General features: G+C 39.4%; 1 protein-coding gene across 1 annotated transcript in view; it reads right to left on the reverse strand.

The window, feature by feature from the left end:
* Positions 1 to 18,907, reverse strand: part of NBAS (NBAS subunit of NRZ tethering complex) — a 427,776-nt gene that overhangs the window by 300,384 nt on the left and 108,485 nt on the right. The window contains exons 13-21 of the mRNA XM_062208974.1: positions 18,574 to 18,637; positions 15,599 to 15,792; positions 14,321 to 14,578; positions 13,526 to 13,651; positions 9,528 to 9,679; positions 8,499 to 8,639; positions 8,175 to 8,253; positions 5,913 to 6,017; positions 4,618 to 4,754 (exon numbers count right to left, since the gene is read on the reverse strand). Of these exons, the coding sequence (XP_062064958.1) occupies positions 4,618 to 4,754; positions 5,913 to 6,017; positions 8,175 to 8,253; positions 8,499 to 8,639; positions 9,528 to 9,679; positions 13,526 to 13,651; positions 14,321 to 14,578; positions 15,599 to 15,792; positions 18,574 to 18,637 (1,256 nt within the window). The remainder of the gene's footprint in view (positions 1 to 4,617; positions 4,755 to 5,912; positions 6,018 to 8,174; positions 8,254 to 8,498; positions 8,640 to 9,527; positions 9,680 to 13,525; positions 13,652 to 14,320; positions 14,579 to 15,598; positions 15,793 to 18,573; positions 18,638 to 18,907) is intronic.

Here is an 18,907-nt window from a genome sequence, read left to right on the forward strand (position 1 = left end):
GATGGCCCAAGTGCTTGGGCCCTGCACCCACATGGGAGACCAGGAGGAAGCGCCTGGCTCCTGGATTCGGATAGGTGCAGTGCGCCAGCTGTACCAGCCATTTTGGGGGGTGAACTAATGGAAGGAAGACCTTTCTCTCTGTCTCTCTCTGTCACTGTCTAACTCTGCCTGTCAAAAAAAAAAAAAAAACAAACAAACAAACCAAAAAAAACACAGTGACTCCAAAGAGCAAGTTTGCCATGAGAGCCTTGACAAACTGACCCACGCCTTCTCCCACACAAGCAGGGCCAAGTCCACCCACCACACTCCCCTCAGAGAGCCCTGTGAACCCCTTACTTCAATGAAGGACACAGTTCAGCCAGTCAGCAAACACTGTCAGGGCATTTACTCCACATGCACCACATTTAAGACCTGGGGATCCAAACATAAGGAATGGACGGCCTCTGCCTCTACCAGTTTTAAGGCTGGGTGTTTGTTAAAGAAAGGAAAAACTGGAAGAAATAAAACTGGCCACAGTACAACATAAAAAGTGTTACACGCCGGCGCCGTGGCTTAACAGGCTAATCCTCCGCCTTGTGGCGCCGGCACACCGGGTTCTAGTCCCAGTTGGGGCGCCGGATTCTATCCCGGTTGCCCCTCTTCCAGGCCAGCTCTCTGCTATGGCCCGGGAAGGCAGTGGAGGATGGCCCAAGTCCTTGGGCCCTGCACCCGCATGGGAGACCAGGAGAAGCACCTGGCTCCTGGCTTCGGATCAGCGAGATGCGCTGGCCGCAGTGGCCATTGGAGGGTGAACCAACGGCAAAAAGGAAGACCTTCCTCTCTGTCTCTCTCTCTCACTATCCACTCTGCCTGTCAAAAAAAAAAAAAAAAAAGTGTTACACTACAAGAATGAACAAAAATTTTCAGATTACAAGGGAAAGCAGTAACTTATGGGAGACTTCACAAAAGAAGTTATGTCTAAAGCCTAATTGTAGTATTTCTTTGCAGTGGCCCAAAATTACAAGAGGATAGAGACACTGCTATTCAAACCTATTTTGCCTGCTCTTTATGAATAGAGAAAAGCAATATTCATTGCAGAAGTCTTCTTGAGAAACAAAGATAAACAAAAAAAATCTACATTTTTCTCAATATGTTTAAAAATGAATATAACCTAAGGAATTATCAGAAATCAGCCTTTTCAACATTTGTCTAAGGATCATATAACAAACAATGATTCAAAGTAGCTTTATTTTCTAATTACCCTCTACTGCAATACAGTGCAACTGACATTTTTATTGTAATTTAAATTGGTTGTTCAGACAGGCCCCATAGAGGAACCAGAGGGCATTCAAAGTTATGCAGCACTGGGTATTGTACAATTGTTTTGCAAACCAATTCTCAAATTTCAGGGTGAAATAAAATGTTTCTTTAAGTAATCAGAAGACAATAACAATAAATGCATTCAAATCTAAGAAATTACCTTTTAAAAAAATTTAAGATATTGAAGCCCTTTTCTCTAATACTAACAATTTACAGGAGAAAATTGTTCACTACCATTCAGATTAAGTCTATCTTACAAAGAGGTACAAAACAAATAGAGTTATATTCCAAAATATTTATAAATATATATTTACAAAATACATTTACATATCTTATACATATCTAAAAATTATTATAAAGTGAAAAGGGCATGTTAAGCTTTTTTATTTTCTTCATTTTTATCAGAACAAAGACTTACATTTATTACTAAAAATAATACAAGGGGCCAGCGCTCTGGAGGAATCGGCTGAGCCTCTGCCTGCAACGCTGGCATACCATTTGGGCACCAGTTCACGGCCCGGCTGCTCCTCTTCTGATCCAGCTCTCTGCTATGGCCTGGGAAAGTGGGAGATGGCCAAGTGCTTGAATCCCTGCACCCACGTGGGAGACCCAGAGTAGGCTCCTGGATTCTGGCTTCAGATCAGCCCAGCTCTGACCATTATGGCCACCTGGGGAGTAAACCAGTGGATGGAAGAGCTTTCTGTCTCTCCCTCTCCCTGTAACTCTGCCTCTCAAATAAATAAATAAATCTTTAAAAATGTTTTTAAATAATACAAAATGAAGAGTTTACAATATATTTCTAGAGTTCACTAACCTAAAAGCAAATGAACATAGGTTTGAATCCTGGTTACATGAACATAAACTTTAGTACACTACTAATTCACTGTAAGTCTCAGCTTTCTGTGATAACTGATAATACTAAAATTATTTGGAGACTAGGTATGTGCCAAATACCTTTTAATGAGTCTATAAATGTTGACCATCACCAACATCAAAGCCAATAAGTAAGTTATTAGGTAGAGGTAGCACAGGAGGAAGGAGAAAGCCAAACAAGCCCCAATTTTCATAATATCCTTTAACAATGTAAGTTTCCAGTAGCTGAAATGAGTAACAATGATATCAATCAGAACTGTCATAATCCCTTACAGTATTTTACAGTTCATAACAAATTTCATATATATCAATTCCTCTGTTAGTAAAAATATATAATGTGAAAGAGCAAGACAGGGAATGTCAACTCAGTTTAAAGATGGGTAAACTCAAAATCAGAAAGGATAACTCATGCAGTGAATAAGGGATTTACTATGAGTTAGTGTACTGCTCACACATCTCACCAATGGCTGTCTGGTTGCGCTTTGCCTTCTGCTTCTTTTAGTTAACTGATCTAAGCAAGGTATCCTCAGCATGCCTGTTCTCCCAGGTGCCGGTCAGGCCCATCTTTGAGCAACGCATTGAGGCAAATAAATGCTCTTCGCTTCATTCTAAGACGAAACACTTGGGCCTCTGTGAGACCACAGATGGTAACACTAGGACACAGGCATAGGGTCTATGACACCTATCATAACCCAGTTAATAGATGCCCTTACATTTAAAAAGGAGAGCTGGTCTAACTAATAGCAGAGTGTTATTTTGATGTCCCAGTTGTCTTCATGTCTCTGGAATTCCATACAGAGAAGAGGTTTATAAAGGAAAGCAAAGGCAGATAATCCTAAATCCCTGGACTGATCTCCTAACATCATCAGAACTACACTGCAGTTTTGAAATGATACAACTACTTCAAACAGATATCGTTATCCTAAAAACCGCTCTTAATCAGAAAACAGTAATATATTAAGTATGTAGCAGTACAATCAAGAGGCTTTAAAAAAAAACAAAAATAGAAAAAGAACAGTGTTTCTTAAGTAAAGACAATCATGTTATGCTAGAAACATTGTATTTTTTTTTAAAGATTGATTTATTTTTCTTGAAAGAGCTACACACAGAGGAGAGGCAGAGAGAGAGAGAGAGAGAGGTCTTCCATACGTTGGTTCACTCCCCAAATGGCCAAAATGATTGGAGTTGTGCTGATCCAAAGCCAGGAGCCAGGAGCTTCTTCCAGGTCTCCCACGCGGGTGCAGGGGCCCAAGGACTTGAGCCATCTTCTCCTGCTTTCCCAGGCCACAGCAGAGAGCTGGATCAGAAGTAGAGCTGCTGGATCTCAAACTGACACTCTTATGGGATGCCGGCACTGCAGGTGGCGGCTTTACCTGCTGTGCCACAGTGCCAGCCTCTACTCCTGCATCCACGTGGGAGACCGGGAAGATGCTCCTGGCTTCAGATCAGTTCAGTTCCAGCCATTGCGGCCATATGGGGACTGAACCAGCAGAAGGAAGCACTCTCTCTCTGTCTCTACCTCTCTCTGTAACTCTGTCTTTCAAATAAATAAAATAAATCTCTTAAAAAAAAAAAAAAGAAACATTTTAAATTAGGATCACTTGAAAATCAGTTGGAAATAATCTTACTGAGAAACAAAGTTTAAAAAGAGTATATTAAAATTACTGTTGGGTAACTACTGTGTTGTGGCACAGTGAGTTAAGCCACTGCTTTGGAGGCAAGCATCCAATAAGAAAGTACCTGGCATCAAGCCCCACCTCCACTTCCAATCCAGCCTGCCCTTAATGTGCATCCTCGGAGGTGGCAGGTAACAGTTCAAGAACTTAGGGTACTGGGGCTGGCACTGCGGCTGGTAAAGCCACAGCCTGCAGTGCCAGCATCCCATATGGGCGCCAGTCTGAGTCCCAGCTGCTCCACTTCCAATCCAGCTCTCTGCTATGGCCTGGGAAAGCAGTAGAAAATGACCCAAGTCCTTGGGCCCCTGCACCTGCGTGACAGACCCAAAGAAACTCCTGGCTTCAGATCGGTGCAGCTCTAGCCGTTGCAGCCAATTAGGGAGCGAACCAGAGAATGAAAGACCTCTCTCTCTCTCTCTCTCTCTCTCTGCCTCTCCTCTGTGTAACTCTTTCAAATAAATAAATAAATCTTCAAAATAAAATAAAATAAAATCCTTAGGGTACTGTCATTCATGACGGAGAACCAGATAGAGTTTTGGGCTCCTGGTCGCAGCCTGGCCCAGCGACAGATATTGCAGGCATTTGGGGAGTGAACCACTGTATAGAAAATTAGAAGCTCCCTCTCTCTCTCTCACTCATTCTACCTTCCAAATAAAAATAAATATCTTTAAATAAAAACTACTATTTATAAAACAAAGACTGTCCAACATGAAACAAAATCTTGTTACTAATAGAAAGCAGACAAAAATTCCATTAAATAATCACCTACCGAGCTTCCGGCAGCAAAACAGAATACTCATGTGGTGAAGTGGTCTCTGGAAAGTTGGAGAGAATCGCAAGGCGATGAGGAAGAAGGTCAGAGCCATGGTAAGTAAACAGAATTTCCAGGGCTTGAACATTACTTTCCTGTATCAAAGGCAAGGGGCAAGTTTCTAACATAAACCTTAGAAATGAGAACATGATGCTATCACATTCCAAAACTTATAATTAACTATTTTATTCAGTTCTGATATAAAGTACTTTGAAATACCCCTGAATTTTCCCACTCTGTGTAACATTTCTCAGTCTAATGCTACAAAAATTATTTATATGTAAAACTCAAAATGTCAAAGTTTTTAAAATATAACTATTTTTTTTAGCTTTTTTTTTGTTGTTGTTGTTTAAACTTTTATTTAATGAATATAAATTTCCAAAGTACAGCTTATGGATTACAATGGCTTCCCCCCCCTCCATAACTTCCCTCCCACCCACAACCCTCCCCTGTCCCGCTCCCTCCACCCTTCCATTCACATCAAGATTCATTTTCAATTCTCTTTATATACAGAAGATCAGTTTAGTATATATTAAGTAAAGATTTCACCAGTTTGCCCCCACATAGCAACACAAAGTGAAAAAATACTGTTGGAGTACTAGTTATAGCATTAAATAACAGTGTACAGCACATTAAAGACAGAGATTCTACATGATATATTTTTTAAAAATTAATTAATTTTCTGGCCGGCGCCGCGGCTCACTAGGCTAATCCTCCGCCTTGCGGCGCCGGCACACCGGGTTCTAGTCCCGGTCAGGGCACCGATCCTGTCCCGGTTGCCCCTCTTCCAGGCCAGCTCTCTGCTGTGGCCAGGGAGTGCAGTGGAGGATGGCCCAAGTGCTTGGGCCCTGCACCCCATGGGAGAACAGGAGAAGCACCTGGCTCCTGCCATCGGATCAGCGCGGTGCGCCGGCCGCAGCGCGCTACCGCGGCGGCCATTGGAGGGTGAACCAACGGCAAAGGAAGACCTTTCTCTCTGTCTCTCTCTCTCACTGTCCACTCTGCCTGTCAAAAATAAAAATAAAATAAATAAATAAATAAATAGAAAGGTAAATGTTTAAAAAAAAAAAATTAATTAATTTTCTATGCAATTTCCAATTTAACACCAGTTTTTTTTTATTTTATCTACATTTATTAATACAAAAGAAAATAAAATATAATGGTATCTTGTGTGCAAAACCCTTAACTGCATGATTCAAAGATTTAGATAGTGTCAACGGCCATAATTATTTTATTTATGAAAAAGAAATTACCCGAGCATAAGTTCTTGCTGAGAGAACAATATTTTGATTTCTGAATTTCTTAAAGAATTCTGCATCATATCTCTGCTCAGAAGCAGGAGGCACGCCCAGGATTTCCTGAGGGGAAACAGTAATTAAATGAAAAGTCATTTAGATTTAGGTGACACGAAAATATTTAAATCCTCATAACTCCGCCAGCCTAAATAAATAAGGCCTGAATTAATTAACTTCAACTATCATCTATTAACTAAAATACTACATCTGCATTCTTGCCTTAATTTGGAAAGGACCATATTTTTAAATACTATTAATTTTAAAATAAAATCCAGAAGCAAATGAAACAGGTAGTAAAAAGTAAATGAGTAACTGTAGGATAACCAAAATTAACCACTTGGTAAAAACAAATATGCAACAGTTCTCTGTGGTGCCTGTTTTTGAAGTTATCATCATCAGTGAAACTAAAGCTAAGGATAAAAATAAACTGTATCTGTGCAGACGTCTATAGTTCACCACAAAATATTACCTCTAAATATCTCACAACAAGGAATGTAAAAGGGCATGCTTTAAAGCAGCCAAACTAGTTACACCTATAAATAAAATCATTAGCAATTTTCCTTAATTCATTTATTTGATATGACACACTCATTACCAATGTTTTCCAATAACCACAGAATTAGTCCTCTTTTATTATTTTGAAAACATTTCAATTGTATTGGCAAGGCAGGGTAATCAAAGGCTTTTGAATTTTCCTGTGTGTGTGAGTGTTAATACACCTCCCACAGTCTTGAGATGCTCATTCCATTACCAGAGGTGACATTTATTGAATACCTACTATGTGCCAGTTGAAGAGCTGAGAAAGGTATGCCCACAGAAGGGAGATGCAATACAGAATGACTGAAGAAGTAACCTTCAAGTGAAGTCACACTTCAATAGTTCGACATTTATTTTAAAACTTGGGTAACACAGCTATGAGAGTCATGTGAAAAAGCAATCTAAACTATGTGTATGTATTGAAATGGGCTCACTTTCACTTACACCTACCTAGTCTTACAGTGCACAATGCTACTGAAAAGAACAACATAGGGACATCTGTGTTAAGTCTCTGAAGGCTCAAATACGAAGCACACTGTTTTCAAGTTCAAGCATTTAACTTTGGCCCTAACTCATATTAAAGATCAGTCAACTAAATTCAACCCACTACCAAATTATTAAAATAAAAAAGAAACATTAGCCAGCGCCATGGCTCACTAGGCTAATCCTCCGCCTGTGGTGCCGGCACCCCGTGTTCTAGTCCCGGTTGGGGCGCCAGATTCTGTCCTGGTTGCTCCTCTTCCAGACCAGCTCTCTGCTGTGGCCCGGGAAGGCAGTGGAGGATGGCCCAAGTGCTTAGGACCTGCACCCACATGGAAGACCAGGAGGAAGCACCTGGCTCCTGGCTTCGGATCGGCACAGCACGTCGGCTGTAGCAGCCATTTGGGGGGTAAACCAACGGAAGGAAGACCTTTCTCTCTGTCTCTCTCTCTGTCTATAACTCTACCATCAAAAAAAAAAAAAAAAAAAAAAAAAAAGAAAAGAAAAAGAAAAAAAGAAACATTCATATTAGGGTTACTAAAATCTAGTATATACTGAAATTTGATTCTGGAAACATTATCTTAAAATATGGAGGCTGGTGCTATGCCGTAATGAGTAAATTCACCACCTGTAGTACCGGCATCCCATATGTGTGTCAGTTTCAGTCCCAGCTGCTCCACTTCTAATCCAGCTCCCTGCTAATGGCCTAAGAAAGCAGCAGAAGATGGCCCAAGTGCTTGGTCGCCCTGCACCCACATGGGAGACCTGGATGAAGCTCCTGGCCCCTGGCTTTGGATCAGCCCAGCTCCAGCCCTTGCAGGCACTTAGAGAGTAAATAAATGGATGGAAAATCTCACTGTCACTCTCTTTCTCCCTCTCTCTGTTACTCTGTCTTTCAAATAAATAAATCTTTTTTAAAAAATCAAAATATGAAAGTAAATGTAACGAATCATAAATCTAGAAAACAGAGATGGACTGGCAAGTCTAAAGCATTTCCACTCTCCAGTCCAACAACACAACTTCTAGCATTCATGAGCTCTAACTTTTATCAAAATTTACATCAAGAAATTGCTTCTGAAAGAAATTAAATTTTCCCCACATCAATAGTTCAAAAGACCAAGAATACCAGATATTAGTGCAGCCATGATATTTATAATGACATATCAAATTAACACAATTGGTGTGATTAAAACTATTCTTTACCTCATATGTTGCAAGTCGGTCTAAGTAGGTTAATAATTTCAGTCTACAACGGCAAAGTTCCTTTTGTTCCAGTGTCAACCTGTTTGGAATAATATTCATATTTACACAGAAGTATATTCCTCTAGAAGTTAAAATGGAATGAAATGATCCATATTCCACTGAGCCCCAAACTCACAGAACAATATGCAAAAGTACAAGGGTAAGAGGATATTAAATGCATTTGTTAATGAAATAATTTAGTATAATTATCACCAGTAAAGAACAACCTGAAATAACTAGTTATTTTAAAGAAATTATCAATTGAACAGTAATTAAATCACCTACTTTGCAAAGTTCACTAATTTAAGTAGCTCCCGTCTCTTTTTGAGCTCCTTTTCCTTTTTATTCTTGGCTGGCTCCTCCTCAGACGGTGAAAGCTCCTCATAAGAGACATTTTCAATGTCTACTTCACCAGGTAATGTAAATCTGTAACAAAAAGAGAAAAAATATATCTGTTTTGATTGTTTCCTATCTTATGAAGTACAACCTACTTTCTCCTATTTTGATTGATTTAATTGTTGATTTCCACAGACACAGAAACAACTATTTGGAAAAAACAAAACTTTTGCCATTGTAAACAAAGTGACTGGACTTATTATAGACTAGGCAAAAAGTCACAGAAATAATCACAGAAATTTTAAATCAAGAAAATCAAAGTTATTTAGGAAACACAAAAGATCATATTCACCCCATGTAAGAGTTTATGCAGAAAATATTGCCCACAGTTTACACTTTGAATCACTTCTATTTATGGTCCTAAAATGGTAATGAATGTCACTGTCATTTAAATTACTTATTTATCAGGTACACTATCATCTTTATATCTCAAAAGAAGTCTCAAATGTCTGATGAGTAATGGCTCTTGACAAAAAACATGATTGCTATTATGAACTGACATTTGAATGATGCTCAAAAGTTTATGAGGCACTTTTGCAAGATACATAATTTAATCACTCCATGTAATTCTGTGAAGGGGTTATGATCCCACACATAAGGAACATGAGGCTCTGAATGACCTAAGGTGGTTCTTCTGACTAGGAAGCCAATGCAGGTAAGTGCCATACGCCCCAGCTTAAAACTGGCAAGGCTTAGTAAGTCCGCAGAACTCGAGGCCGCCTCAGTGTCAAGCTATCATCTGCAGACACGTTCAACATACAGGAAGGAAAGCTCCGATCTAAAATAACAAAGCACTGATCAAACACAACTGGTTCATAAGGGACTGACCTAAGGAAAAGCTTATCTGGTCTAATGTTCCAGCTTAAAAGTTTTCACGAAGTCACTTCTACTTTGAATCTAAATCTTTCTAAAACCAACCTGCCATCATCTGTTCCTTTCCCTATTGCTATAAGAGCCTCCAGGTCTGTGCCCTTTAGCCCATACTGAAGCAGTTCTTTTGCAGCATCCACATTCTCAGGAACTCTTTCCAGGCATTCGTGGAGAACCCAGGACCGCTTCTTTATTTTACTCTAAATATAAAGAAAATAAAAAAGAGGAATTAAGAATCCATGCCATCTTGCGGAACCTGACAACTGCCTTCCAGAGTCACAAAGCTGTGCTGAGGAATCATCTCTATTTAAGAACTTAGTCACAGATAGTTGCTGGAGGAGCTCCACATAGAACAGCTGATTCCCTAACGGTAACCACAGCTGGATGCAGGGGATGTGATTCCAGCTGCTTTCTTGCTTCTACTAATGAGCCAAACTGAAACAAAAGCTCAGTACTCTTCTTTGAAAATAAAAATTTTTTTCCACCCTCTCATAATTACCTTTGGTTTGCATTTTGGCTACATAAGAAAGTAGAAAACAAGGTAAAAAGATAAGATATATCATATTTTAATAATTACATTTAAGTTTTAAATAGAACTTAACGCAGCACATCGAAGTGGCATGTTTATTTGACTATAAGATGCACCATAGGATGCAGATAATCTAATCATAAAAAGTCACAGTTTACAGTTGGAAAGACTAAGGGCATATTGCTTCCTCCAAACCCATTCAAACCCCCTGACTGGTCCTCTTCCTAGAAAGAGCTGTCTGAGTCACAAACTGGAAGTTGGATTTGATTCATACCCTATGTTCCTTGACCCTATCGGAATAAGATCAAAGTTAGCGAACCCTAAAGGCTTCCATAGCCCTGGCAACTCATGACTAGATCCTAGGGAGATTACTGACGCCATGAACAGGAGTGTCAAATTGTTAAGTCAGCAACAGGAGTCACTGTGTACTTACATCCCATGTGGGATCTGTCCTTAATGTGTTGTCTAATGTGAAGTGATGCTATAACTAGTACTGAAACAGTATTTTTACACTTTGTGTTTCTGCGTGGGTACAAACTGATGAGGTCTTTACTAATTATATACTGAATCGATCTCCAATTTAACCCTGGTGTTAAATTGGAAATGGCATAGAAAATTAATTAATTTTTAAAAAAATATTATGTAGGATCTCTGCCTTTAATGTGCTGTACACTCTTATTTAATGCTATAACTAGTACTCCAACAGTATTTTTTTTTTCACTTTGTGTTGCTATATGGGGGCAAACTGTTGAAATCGTTACCTAATATATACTAAACTGATCTTTTGTATATAAAGAGAATTGAAAATGAATCATGATGTGATTGGAAGGGGAGAGGGAGCGGGAAAGGGGAGGGTTGTGGGTGGGAGGGAAGTTTTGGGAGGGGGAAGCCATTGTAACCCATGAGCTGTACTTTGGAAATTTATATTCATTAAATAAAAGTTTAATAAAAAAAAAAAATAAAGTCTTCCATAACCATCAAGTCTACACTGACTGCTGCCTTCATTGGGTTTCCAGTATCATCTGATATCTTCTTGACAGCTTTCCATATTTTCAGCTTGCAGTTTGTCTCAGCAATAGGATTATGGGTTCTCGAACAGCAAAGGCTACACCTACAGTCCCTAGCATAGTACTTTTATTCTTAACTGTCTATATTTATTAAATACCCCTATCACAAAATTGCATCTTTAACACTTTTCAAGTCCTTCAGGGACCTGTTCTTTGCCATGTTCCAGAAAAAGCAAATAAATGGCTAATGGTACCCTATATCATAAGAGAAGAAAGGAAGATAATACAGGTTTGATGTTCCAATTTTCTACAGAAAACACAACCAACTTTGTCTTTCATTATCTCTCACATTTGAGATATTATTTTTATTAACATTAACAGTTTATCACTCTGGTTTCAGGTAACATTTATTATATGTTTAAGTTACTTAATATATATATTTTTTCTCAAAATGACTATACTTTTGATGGATTTTGTTTCATTTAAATTTTTAATTTATTCATATAAAGAGAACAGACTTAATTGTATTTCATATATACAATTTTAAGGAACACAATCATATCATAAAATTTTCCCAGTATTTGCTAGAATCTTCCTAAATGCAAAAGTACCTTCTCTTCTAAACGTCAGATCAGAAGTTCCAATCCTTTAAATGTATGTCATGAGTCCAACTACTTCCTTACAAAGACACCAAGAGTCAAAATACAGAATGCTATGAACTGAGTATGTCTCCCAAAACTCCCACGTTGAAAAATGAATCCCCAGACTGACAGCATTTGGAGATGGGGTCTCTGGAAAGCAATGAGGGTTGGAATTTTCATGACAGAAGTAGTACCCTCATAAGGGACTTCATAAGTCATAAGGCCTTATAAGAAACAAAATTAGGACCCTTATAACAGAGTTTGTTCCTCACTCCTACCCCTGCTCCCCGTCATCTGAAGACACAGCAAGAAAAAATTCATCAGCAAGCTAGAAAGAAGGTTCTCACTAGGAATGAAATTGGCCACCACCTGGATCTTGGACTTCCTGGTCTCCACAACTGTTAGGCTACATAACATTAACTATGGAAGGTAGGTAGTAGATTCTTTTTAAAAGATGTTATCTATGTATTTGAGAGGCAGAGTTACAGACAGAGAGAAGGAGAGACACAGAGAAAGGTCTTCCATCCCCTGGTTCCCTCCCCAAATGACTGCAATGGCCAGAGCTGGGCGGATCCAAAACCAGGATCCAGGAGCTTCTTCCAGGTCTCCCACATGGCTGCAGGGGCCCAAGCACTGAGGCCACCTTCTACTGCTTCCCAGATCATTAGCAGAGAGCTGGATTGGAAGTGGAGCAGCCAGGACATGAACCAGTGCCCATTTGGGATGCCAGAGCTTCAGGCAGAGGTTTAACCTACTACGCCACAGCGCCAGCCCCAGCAGGAAAGATTTCAGCAAAGAAGGGTTCTATTTATGGACTCCCAGCTTCAAACTCCCCCTGGAAGCCAGCTAGCTATGTGACAACTTTCTCATTTCTGTTTGCAGCTAGCTGGCACAGGATCACGAGAAGGCCACTGCAAAACAAAAGACTGGTTCTAGTCCTCATGTGCATTGGTTCTTTTCTGGCTGCTCTGGCTTAGTAGCCAGCAAGGCACAGCGGGGACATCTTGTGGGGCTTATGTGCCCCCTTCCTCGTGCCATGGACACCTTCCTTACAATATCGGTGGTACTGCTATGGGCAGATTTCTTCCCAATCTCCCAGGCCACTGAGAGATAGGCTTCCCAGACAGGGCCTGCCTAAAGAAGTGGGGAGATTTTTCTTGCCATTCTTCCCCAGGGCTCCCTTCTTAACTATCAGCATCACAACACAAGCATGCTGGTAGAGGATTCCTGCTTGCAAGTTTCCGGGGTTTTCTGATTTCAATCTCAGCTCACTGACACCCTAGCAATAGGCGTTCAGCTTCCCTATCCATCCCATGTTTCCCTGACTGCCAGCCAGGACAACTATAGACCAGTCAAGACAACCCAGAAAACATCTCTATCAACTTGCTGCAGTCACTCCTTGCCTAATGAGGTATGAACCCCAGCTTAACAGAGGAGACCTCCCTTCCAAGTCTGTTCCCTCTCCGGATATGTTCCTTCAGCCTAGGCTTTGCCTTAGGGCTCTCTCTGTGTCTTAGAGATAAACTCTGGTTCCTAGAAAATAAGTCTCCACATTGAAACCTTCCCTGTGGCCCCTGACAAGACCCTGGCGAACGCAGGTAAAGAGACACAACTGTGGTGCAGTAAGGAAAAGGATGAAGCAAAGAGCAGGTACTTGGCTGTCTTCTCAGTGAATACGGGATCACACACTCAGTACCAAGTCCAGCTGTAGGAACAGCAGTCCCAGACAACAAGGTAACTCGTCCAGGTGAGAAAGCATACTTCATGAGCTGTAGCAAAATCAGAAACGTGGAGTCCCCTACCATGAAGCCCTCAACCAAAAGATACTCCGAAGTATGAACTGTTTCACATATTCACAATTACACATACCAAATAATTCTGAATTGAAGCAACGTTGACTGCCGATTTCCTCCACTGCCTCTGGTAGACGAGATCAGTATCCAGGCCATAGGTATGAGCCAAAGACAAGGCTTCCTCATACTCTTCACTTTCAATCTTTAGACAGAGAAATGGAAACAAGGCCACTGTGACAATACAATGAACAATGACAACCCCTTGGATCTGTACAGCACATTATGAATTCATGTGCACTGTGACACTCGAAGCTCACATACATTTTGAGGAGTAGATAGATCAAGTACCTCTATTAGCATTTTAACAAAGATATACAGTGAAAAGGTCAGTTCCACATGATAGAACAATGGCAAAACCAAGACCAGCACTTCTAACAGCCACTCTTTGTGCAGGGCTCCTGACACTGCAGGAAGAACACAGATGAACCTGGATGCAGTGCTGGTCACACTGCACGAGCCAGGCCTGAACTAGACAGCAGGTGTGCATGTCTTCTACCAGGTGTAGTCTGAGTACAGAGCTGCTTAAACACTGCTAAGGAGAAGGGCTGGAGGCCCCTCAAATGGCAGCAGAAAGCCAGGGAAGTCATAAAGTGGAAACTCAAGCTGAGTGAACTCATCTTTTTTTCTGTTTCTGACTGTCTTGATTTTGATTACCCAAGGGCAAAAAGCAGCATTACTTATAATACTGATATCGAAGATCAGTGGTCCAACAATCCCCCTTTAAATTTCTTCCTTTATTGAAAAATTAGCTTTTTTCTCATTAAAATTGAGACTGTGATACCTTCAAACTTTGAAAATGATACACCCTCACCTTCCTCTGATAAAGCTCTTCGGGAGTCGTGGAGCGCAAACTCACTAGACGGTAATTTTTAGTAATGGTTCGTGGGCGTTTCCGTGGGGGTGCAAATCGCTCCATTTCAGTCACCAAGTAAAGCCCCTGTTTGATGTAGCCGAAGTAGCGAGCCTTGGCAGAGATTTCATGATCGGAATCAGAATCCTCTTCTCCCTCATCTTCTTCTCCCGACCGAACCTCCAAGCGAGACCGTTTAGGGGCAAGTTTAATCTCACACTACATGGAAAAAAGGAGATGTGGAATTAATAGTAAGGAACTAAAGACAACATTTTAGAATTAGTGGAGGAAATAATACTTCTAATTATACTCTGGTTTGATTCATTATATCATCAATGATGACATTCACAGAAATCCAACAACAAATACTATAGACATCCACAGCTCCAAAACCAGGCACATACATTATCAACTCCAAATCTCAAAAACTAAGCCTTTTTTTTAACAATAGGTCAGTAATATGGTCTTGTAAAAATACCCCGGTAATTACTTCAGAGAAATAAAGAGGTTAAGAATGTTAATTTCTTTTCCTCTTGGTATTTCTGTTCACCTGTTAAGAAAAATAAGATGATTTTTAAAAAATCTATTTAGAGAATGAACATGAAGGTATTTGTTTGCTTTACCAAAATAGCTCTTCCTCAACCCGTTTTAAAAATGTCTGCGTCTGAAAGCCTGGCTGTTAAAGATAACTTTCAGTTCACATTTAACAGAATTGGCTTAGATTTTTAAGCCATAATTCTTTCCATAGGACATTTTTAGACTCAGCAACAAACTTCTGAGTAAAAAATCTTTGTCAAACTGTATTGCTGATGTGAAAGCTATTGAAGGCTGTTATCCTTGGAAGACAATTTTAAATGACGAAAACATAACTTTAAAGAACTGGCCTTTATTTTCAAGTCTTTTGTCATGATAAATTTCTATTTAATAAAAGAATCAAAATTTTTAAACAGCCATACTTAAAGAAATTCAGAGGGGGAATGTTTAAAAGGGCTTATCATGTTAGTGAAAAATAAATGCTTTACAGACAACAAAAGGATCCAGAGTTTCATTTTCTTACAATGCAATTTTTTAAACTCACTAAACACCAGATTTTTTTTATGTTGTATTCAATGTCTGATGATTCCATTCACAGATTTTTTATTTTTAAATATTAGATCACAGAACAGCTAAAACTAAAAGCCAGATATTTAGATTTTGGGTGAAATACATGTCTACTCTCAACCAAAAGGAAAGCCTCACCTCCAAACTTAAAAATCCCCCATCGTGGGTAGCAGTAACTTGAGGTGATGGTTCAAACCATTCACAGGATTTTCCTAGTAGATTCTTCAAAGTTTTCACAGATGAAACAGTCAAAGCACCAGAGCATCGAGCCAAAGTAACTGCACCTTCTGCCCACCAGTTGACATCTATCAGTGGATAAAAGGACTCTTTATCTAGTGGGAGAAAAGTAAGTTAAAACACATGCATCTGTCAGTGTGCTTTAAATACAACATATTTATTAGAGTAATCAATTTAAAAACCAAACTCATCCAATTACTTGGGCCCTAAAGTTCAAATAGCAAGAATAAAAAGAAAAAAAAAAAAAAAAACCTAAGTCTTTCCTCTTTTTTTTTTAATTTATTTTATTTGAAAGGCAGAGTTGCAGAGAGAGAGATCTAGAGATCTTCCATCCACTGGTTCACTCCCCAAATGGCCACAACAGCTGGGGCTGGGCCAGAACTGGGCCAGACCAAGGCCAAAAGCTAAGAGCTTCCTGCAGGTCTCCCTCGAGGGTGCTAGGGCCCAAGCATTTGGGTCATCTTCCACTGCTTTCCAAGGCTTATTAGCAGGGAGCTGATCAGAAGTAGAGCAATCAGCAAGGGAACCAGTGTGGTAGCTTAACTGGCTACTCCACAGCACTGGCCCCTTAACCTCAAATTTTTATTATTTTTTGTATATTTTGTATTATGAGATACAAAATGGTACAGTAATTAATTTAATAAACACCTGAGTACCAACATCTTGTCAGCCAAATTTGGAAGTTCCAGGAATACAAAGGTGAATAAATTAAAGTCCTTCTCAAAAAATTAGGAATATACTCAAGAGAGAAATATATCACCATTTTCAACACAGTACATTGAAAGGTAGGCATATACAAGCTGTACATATAGAAAGGTTTTGAAAGATGTATTTTATAGCACGTTCAGATAAACAATGAAATATACCCTTTAGAAAAATACAAAATACATATATAATAATTTCCAGTGTTTATTTCCTCTTAAACTTGTAACTATTCAGACAGGAAAAAAAGCATTCAAGGACAGAGGAATTTTTAGAGATGAAAGTGAATGCCTATGGCTCACCCAACAGAGGCATTCAAAAGAAAATGCCATGGTATTTATTATAATTTTATTGTACTTTTTTTTAACCTCATCTATTCCACCAAGGGTATGATACAGTTTAAAGGTAATACATATAATTGTAAGAAATATTTAAACATTAAACTGAGGAGAGACAATGATTTTTAAATTGGAATTCAGCACCAAGAGAAAACCTCATTATTTTAATAAAAATAAAGACCATAACAACATTTTTCTCCAATTTAAGCCTAAGGCAATGCAAAATACTGCAAAATTATTTCCAAGAAAATGTGAAAAGCAGAGTTCCTAGGGCTAAGTATACAATGGGAGAGGAACAAATCATTCAAATAAAATTTATCTTCTGCTTTGACAGTCATTTTTTTCTTGAAAATGTTTCTGAATGACTGTTTTAGACAATCACTTAAGAAAGACAGATAATTCAAAGCATGGAACCTGATGATGGTATTAATGAATCAATATTTCTTGAAAAGTTTTAATGAATCAATACTTTTAATGCTCTTTAAATGTGAATTGAAAGTATACTGTAAGTGAGATTTTTAATCTTTTAACTATCACTGACTTTAAAGGAGAAACTTAAAAATTCAGGAGTGTTTAATTTCGAGAGTTCCACCTAAAGAAGGATGACGCTTACTCAAAGTCATCTTTTTGATTTCCTAACTTGGGGCCTCTGCTGTGTGTGGCACAGCATCAGCAACTGATATGAATGCCAGTTCAAGTGCCTGCTGCTCCACTTCCCATCCAGCTCCCTGTTGATGTGCCTGGGAAAGCAGCAGAGTATGGTCCAAGAGCCTGGGCCCCTGCACCCATATGGGAGACTTGGATGAAGCCAGGCTGGGCCAGGCTGTTGTAGCCATTTGGGGAGTGAACCAGCAGACTGAAGTTCGTCCGTTCTCTCTCTCTCTCTCTCTCTCTCTCTCGGGAGTGAACCAGCAGACAAGTTCGTCCGTTTTCTCTCTCTCTCTCTCTCTCTCTCTCTCTCTCTCTCTCTCTCTCCTCCCCCACTCCTTCTCAGAAACTCTGCCTTTCAAATAAATAAATATCTAAAAAACAGATTTTATACTTCATTTCAACCAACCAAGTAAATAATTAATATTATTTTTATTTAAGTACAAAGCTTGGTCTTTTATCTACTTCAAAAAGTGATACATGTTCATTGTATTAAAAAAATCCTTTTAGGGGACAGTATTGTGGCCTACCGGTAGAGCCACTACCCATGACATCAGCACTTTGTTTAGGCGCTGATGCAATTCTCTTCTGCTCCACTCCTGATCCAGCTCCCTGCTAATGGCCCGGGAAATCAGCAGAAGATGGCCCCAAGTGCTTGGGCCCTTATACCCATGTGGGAGATCCAGAGGAAACTCCTGGTTCTTGGCTTCAGCCCAACCCACCTCTGGCTGTTGCAACCATCTGGGGAATGAACCAGAAGGTGGAAGACCTTTCTCTCTCTGTAACTCTGCTTTTCAAATAAATAAATCTTTAAAAAAAAAAAATCCTTTTAAACGTGAAGATGAACAAAAAGAAAAAGAACTTCCTACTAATATAACCCTAATTCCCACCCAACCTCCAGGAAAACTCAGTGTTTATCCTTTCAGCTATGCCCCAGAGCATTTGAAAAGCAGTAGGCTTCTGAGCTTTGAATTCAGTGAGGCCTCTCAACACTGGCTTGGCAGAGGAGCCATGCCATAAAGCCTAAGCCCTGATTCAGCCTTTGGGATCTGTTGTCTCGTCTCTGGTCCGTGAAATCTTAGTGCTTCTCCCAAAGAGAGGCAGAAGTCACCAAGAGATGCTTTACTGTCTAATAAGCACTGTATGTTCTCTCTGTCTGTTTTATTTATCACAGTCCATACAACTCACCTTTTACTTTTTTTCTTTTCTCAGTAGAGAGCCTCCAGTCAGGATTGAGTCCATCATAGCCTGGCTAAATGTGAAAAGATGCACCAGGAAGCTTTAGTCAACTACACAGAAAATGATGAGAAAATTATCAAAAGCTATGAAATTTTTTAAGTAACAAAACACAGAGATGATGTTTATCCTTGATCTCTCAGTTCCAACTGAATGAAATCTATTCCTCACCATAACAGTCTGGAGAGGCAATTGTTCTTATAGTTAACATATGCACATACAAGTATGAGATCAAATATAATATAGAAAATAACATATATAAGAAAAATAAGATAATAAATATATA

Source organism: Lepus europaeus, chromosome 13 (genome assembly GCF_033115175.1).
Source record: "Lepus europaeus isolate LE1 chromosome 13, mLepTim1.pri, whole genome shotgun sequence".
Taxonomy (NCBI): domain Eukaryota; kingdom Metazoa; phylum Chordata; class Mammalia; order Lagomorpha; family Leporidae; genus Lepus; species Lepus europaeus.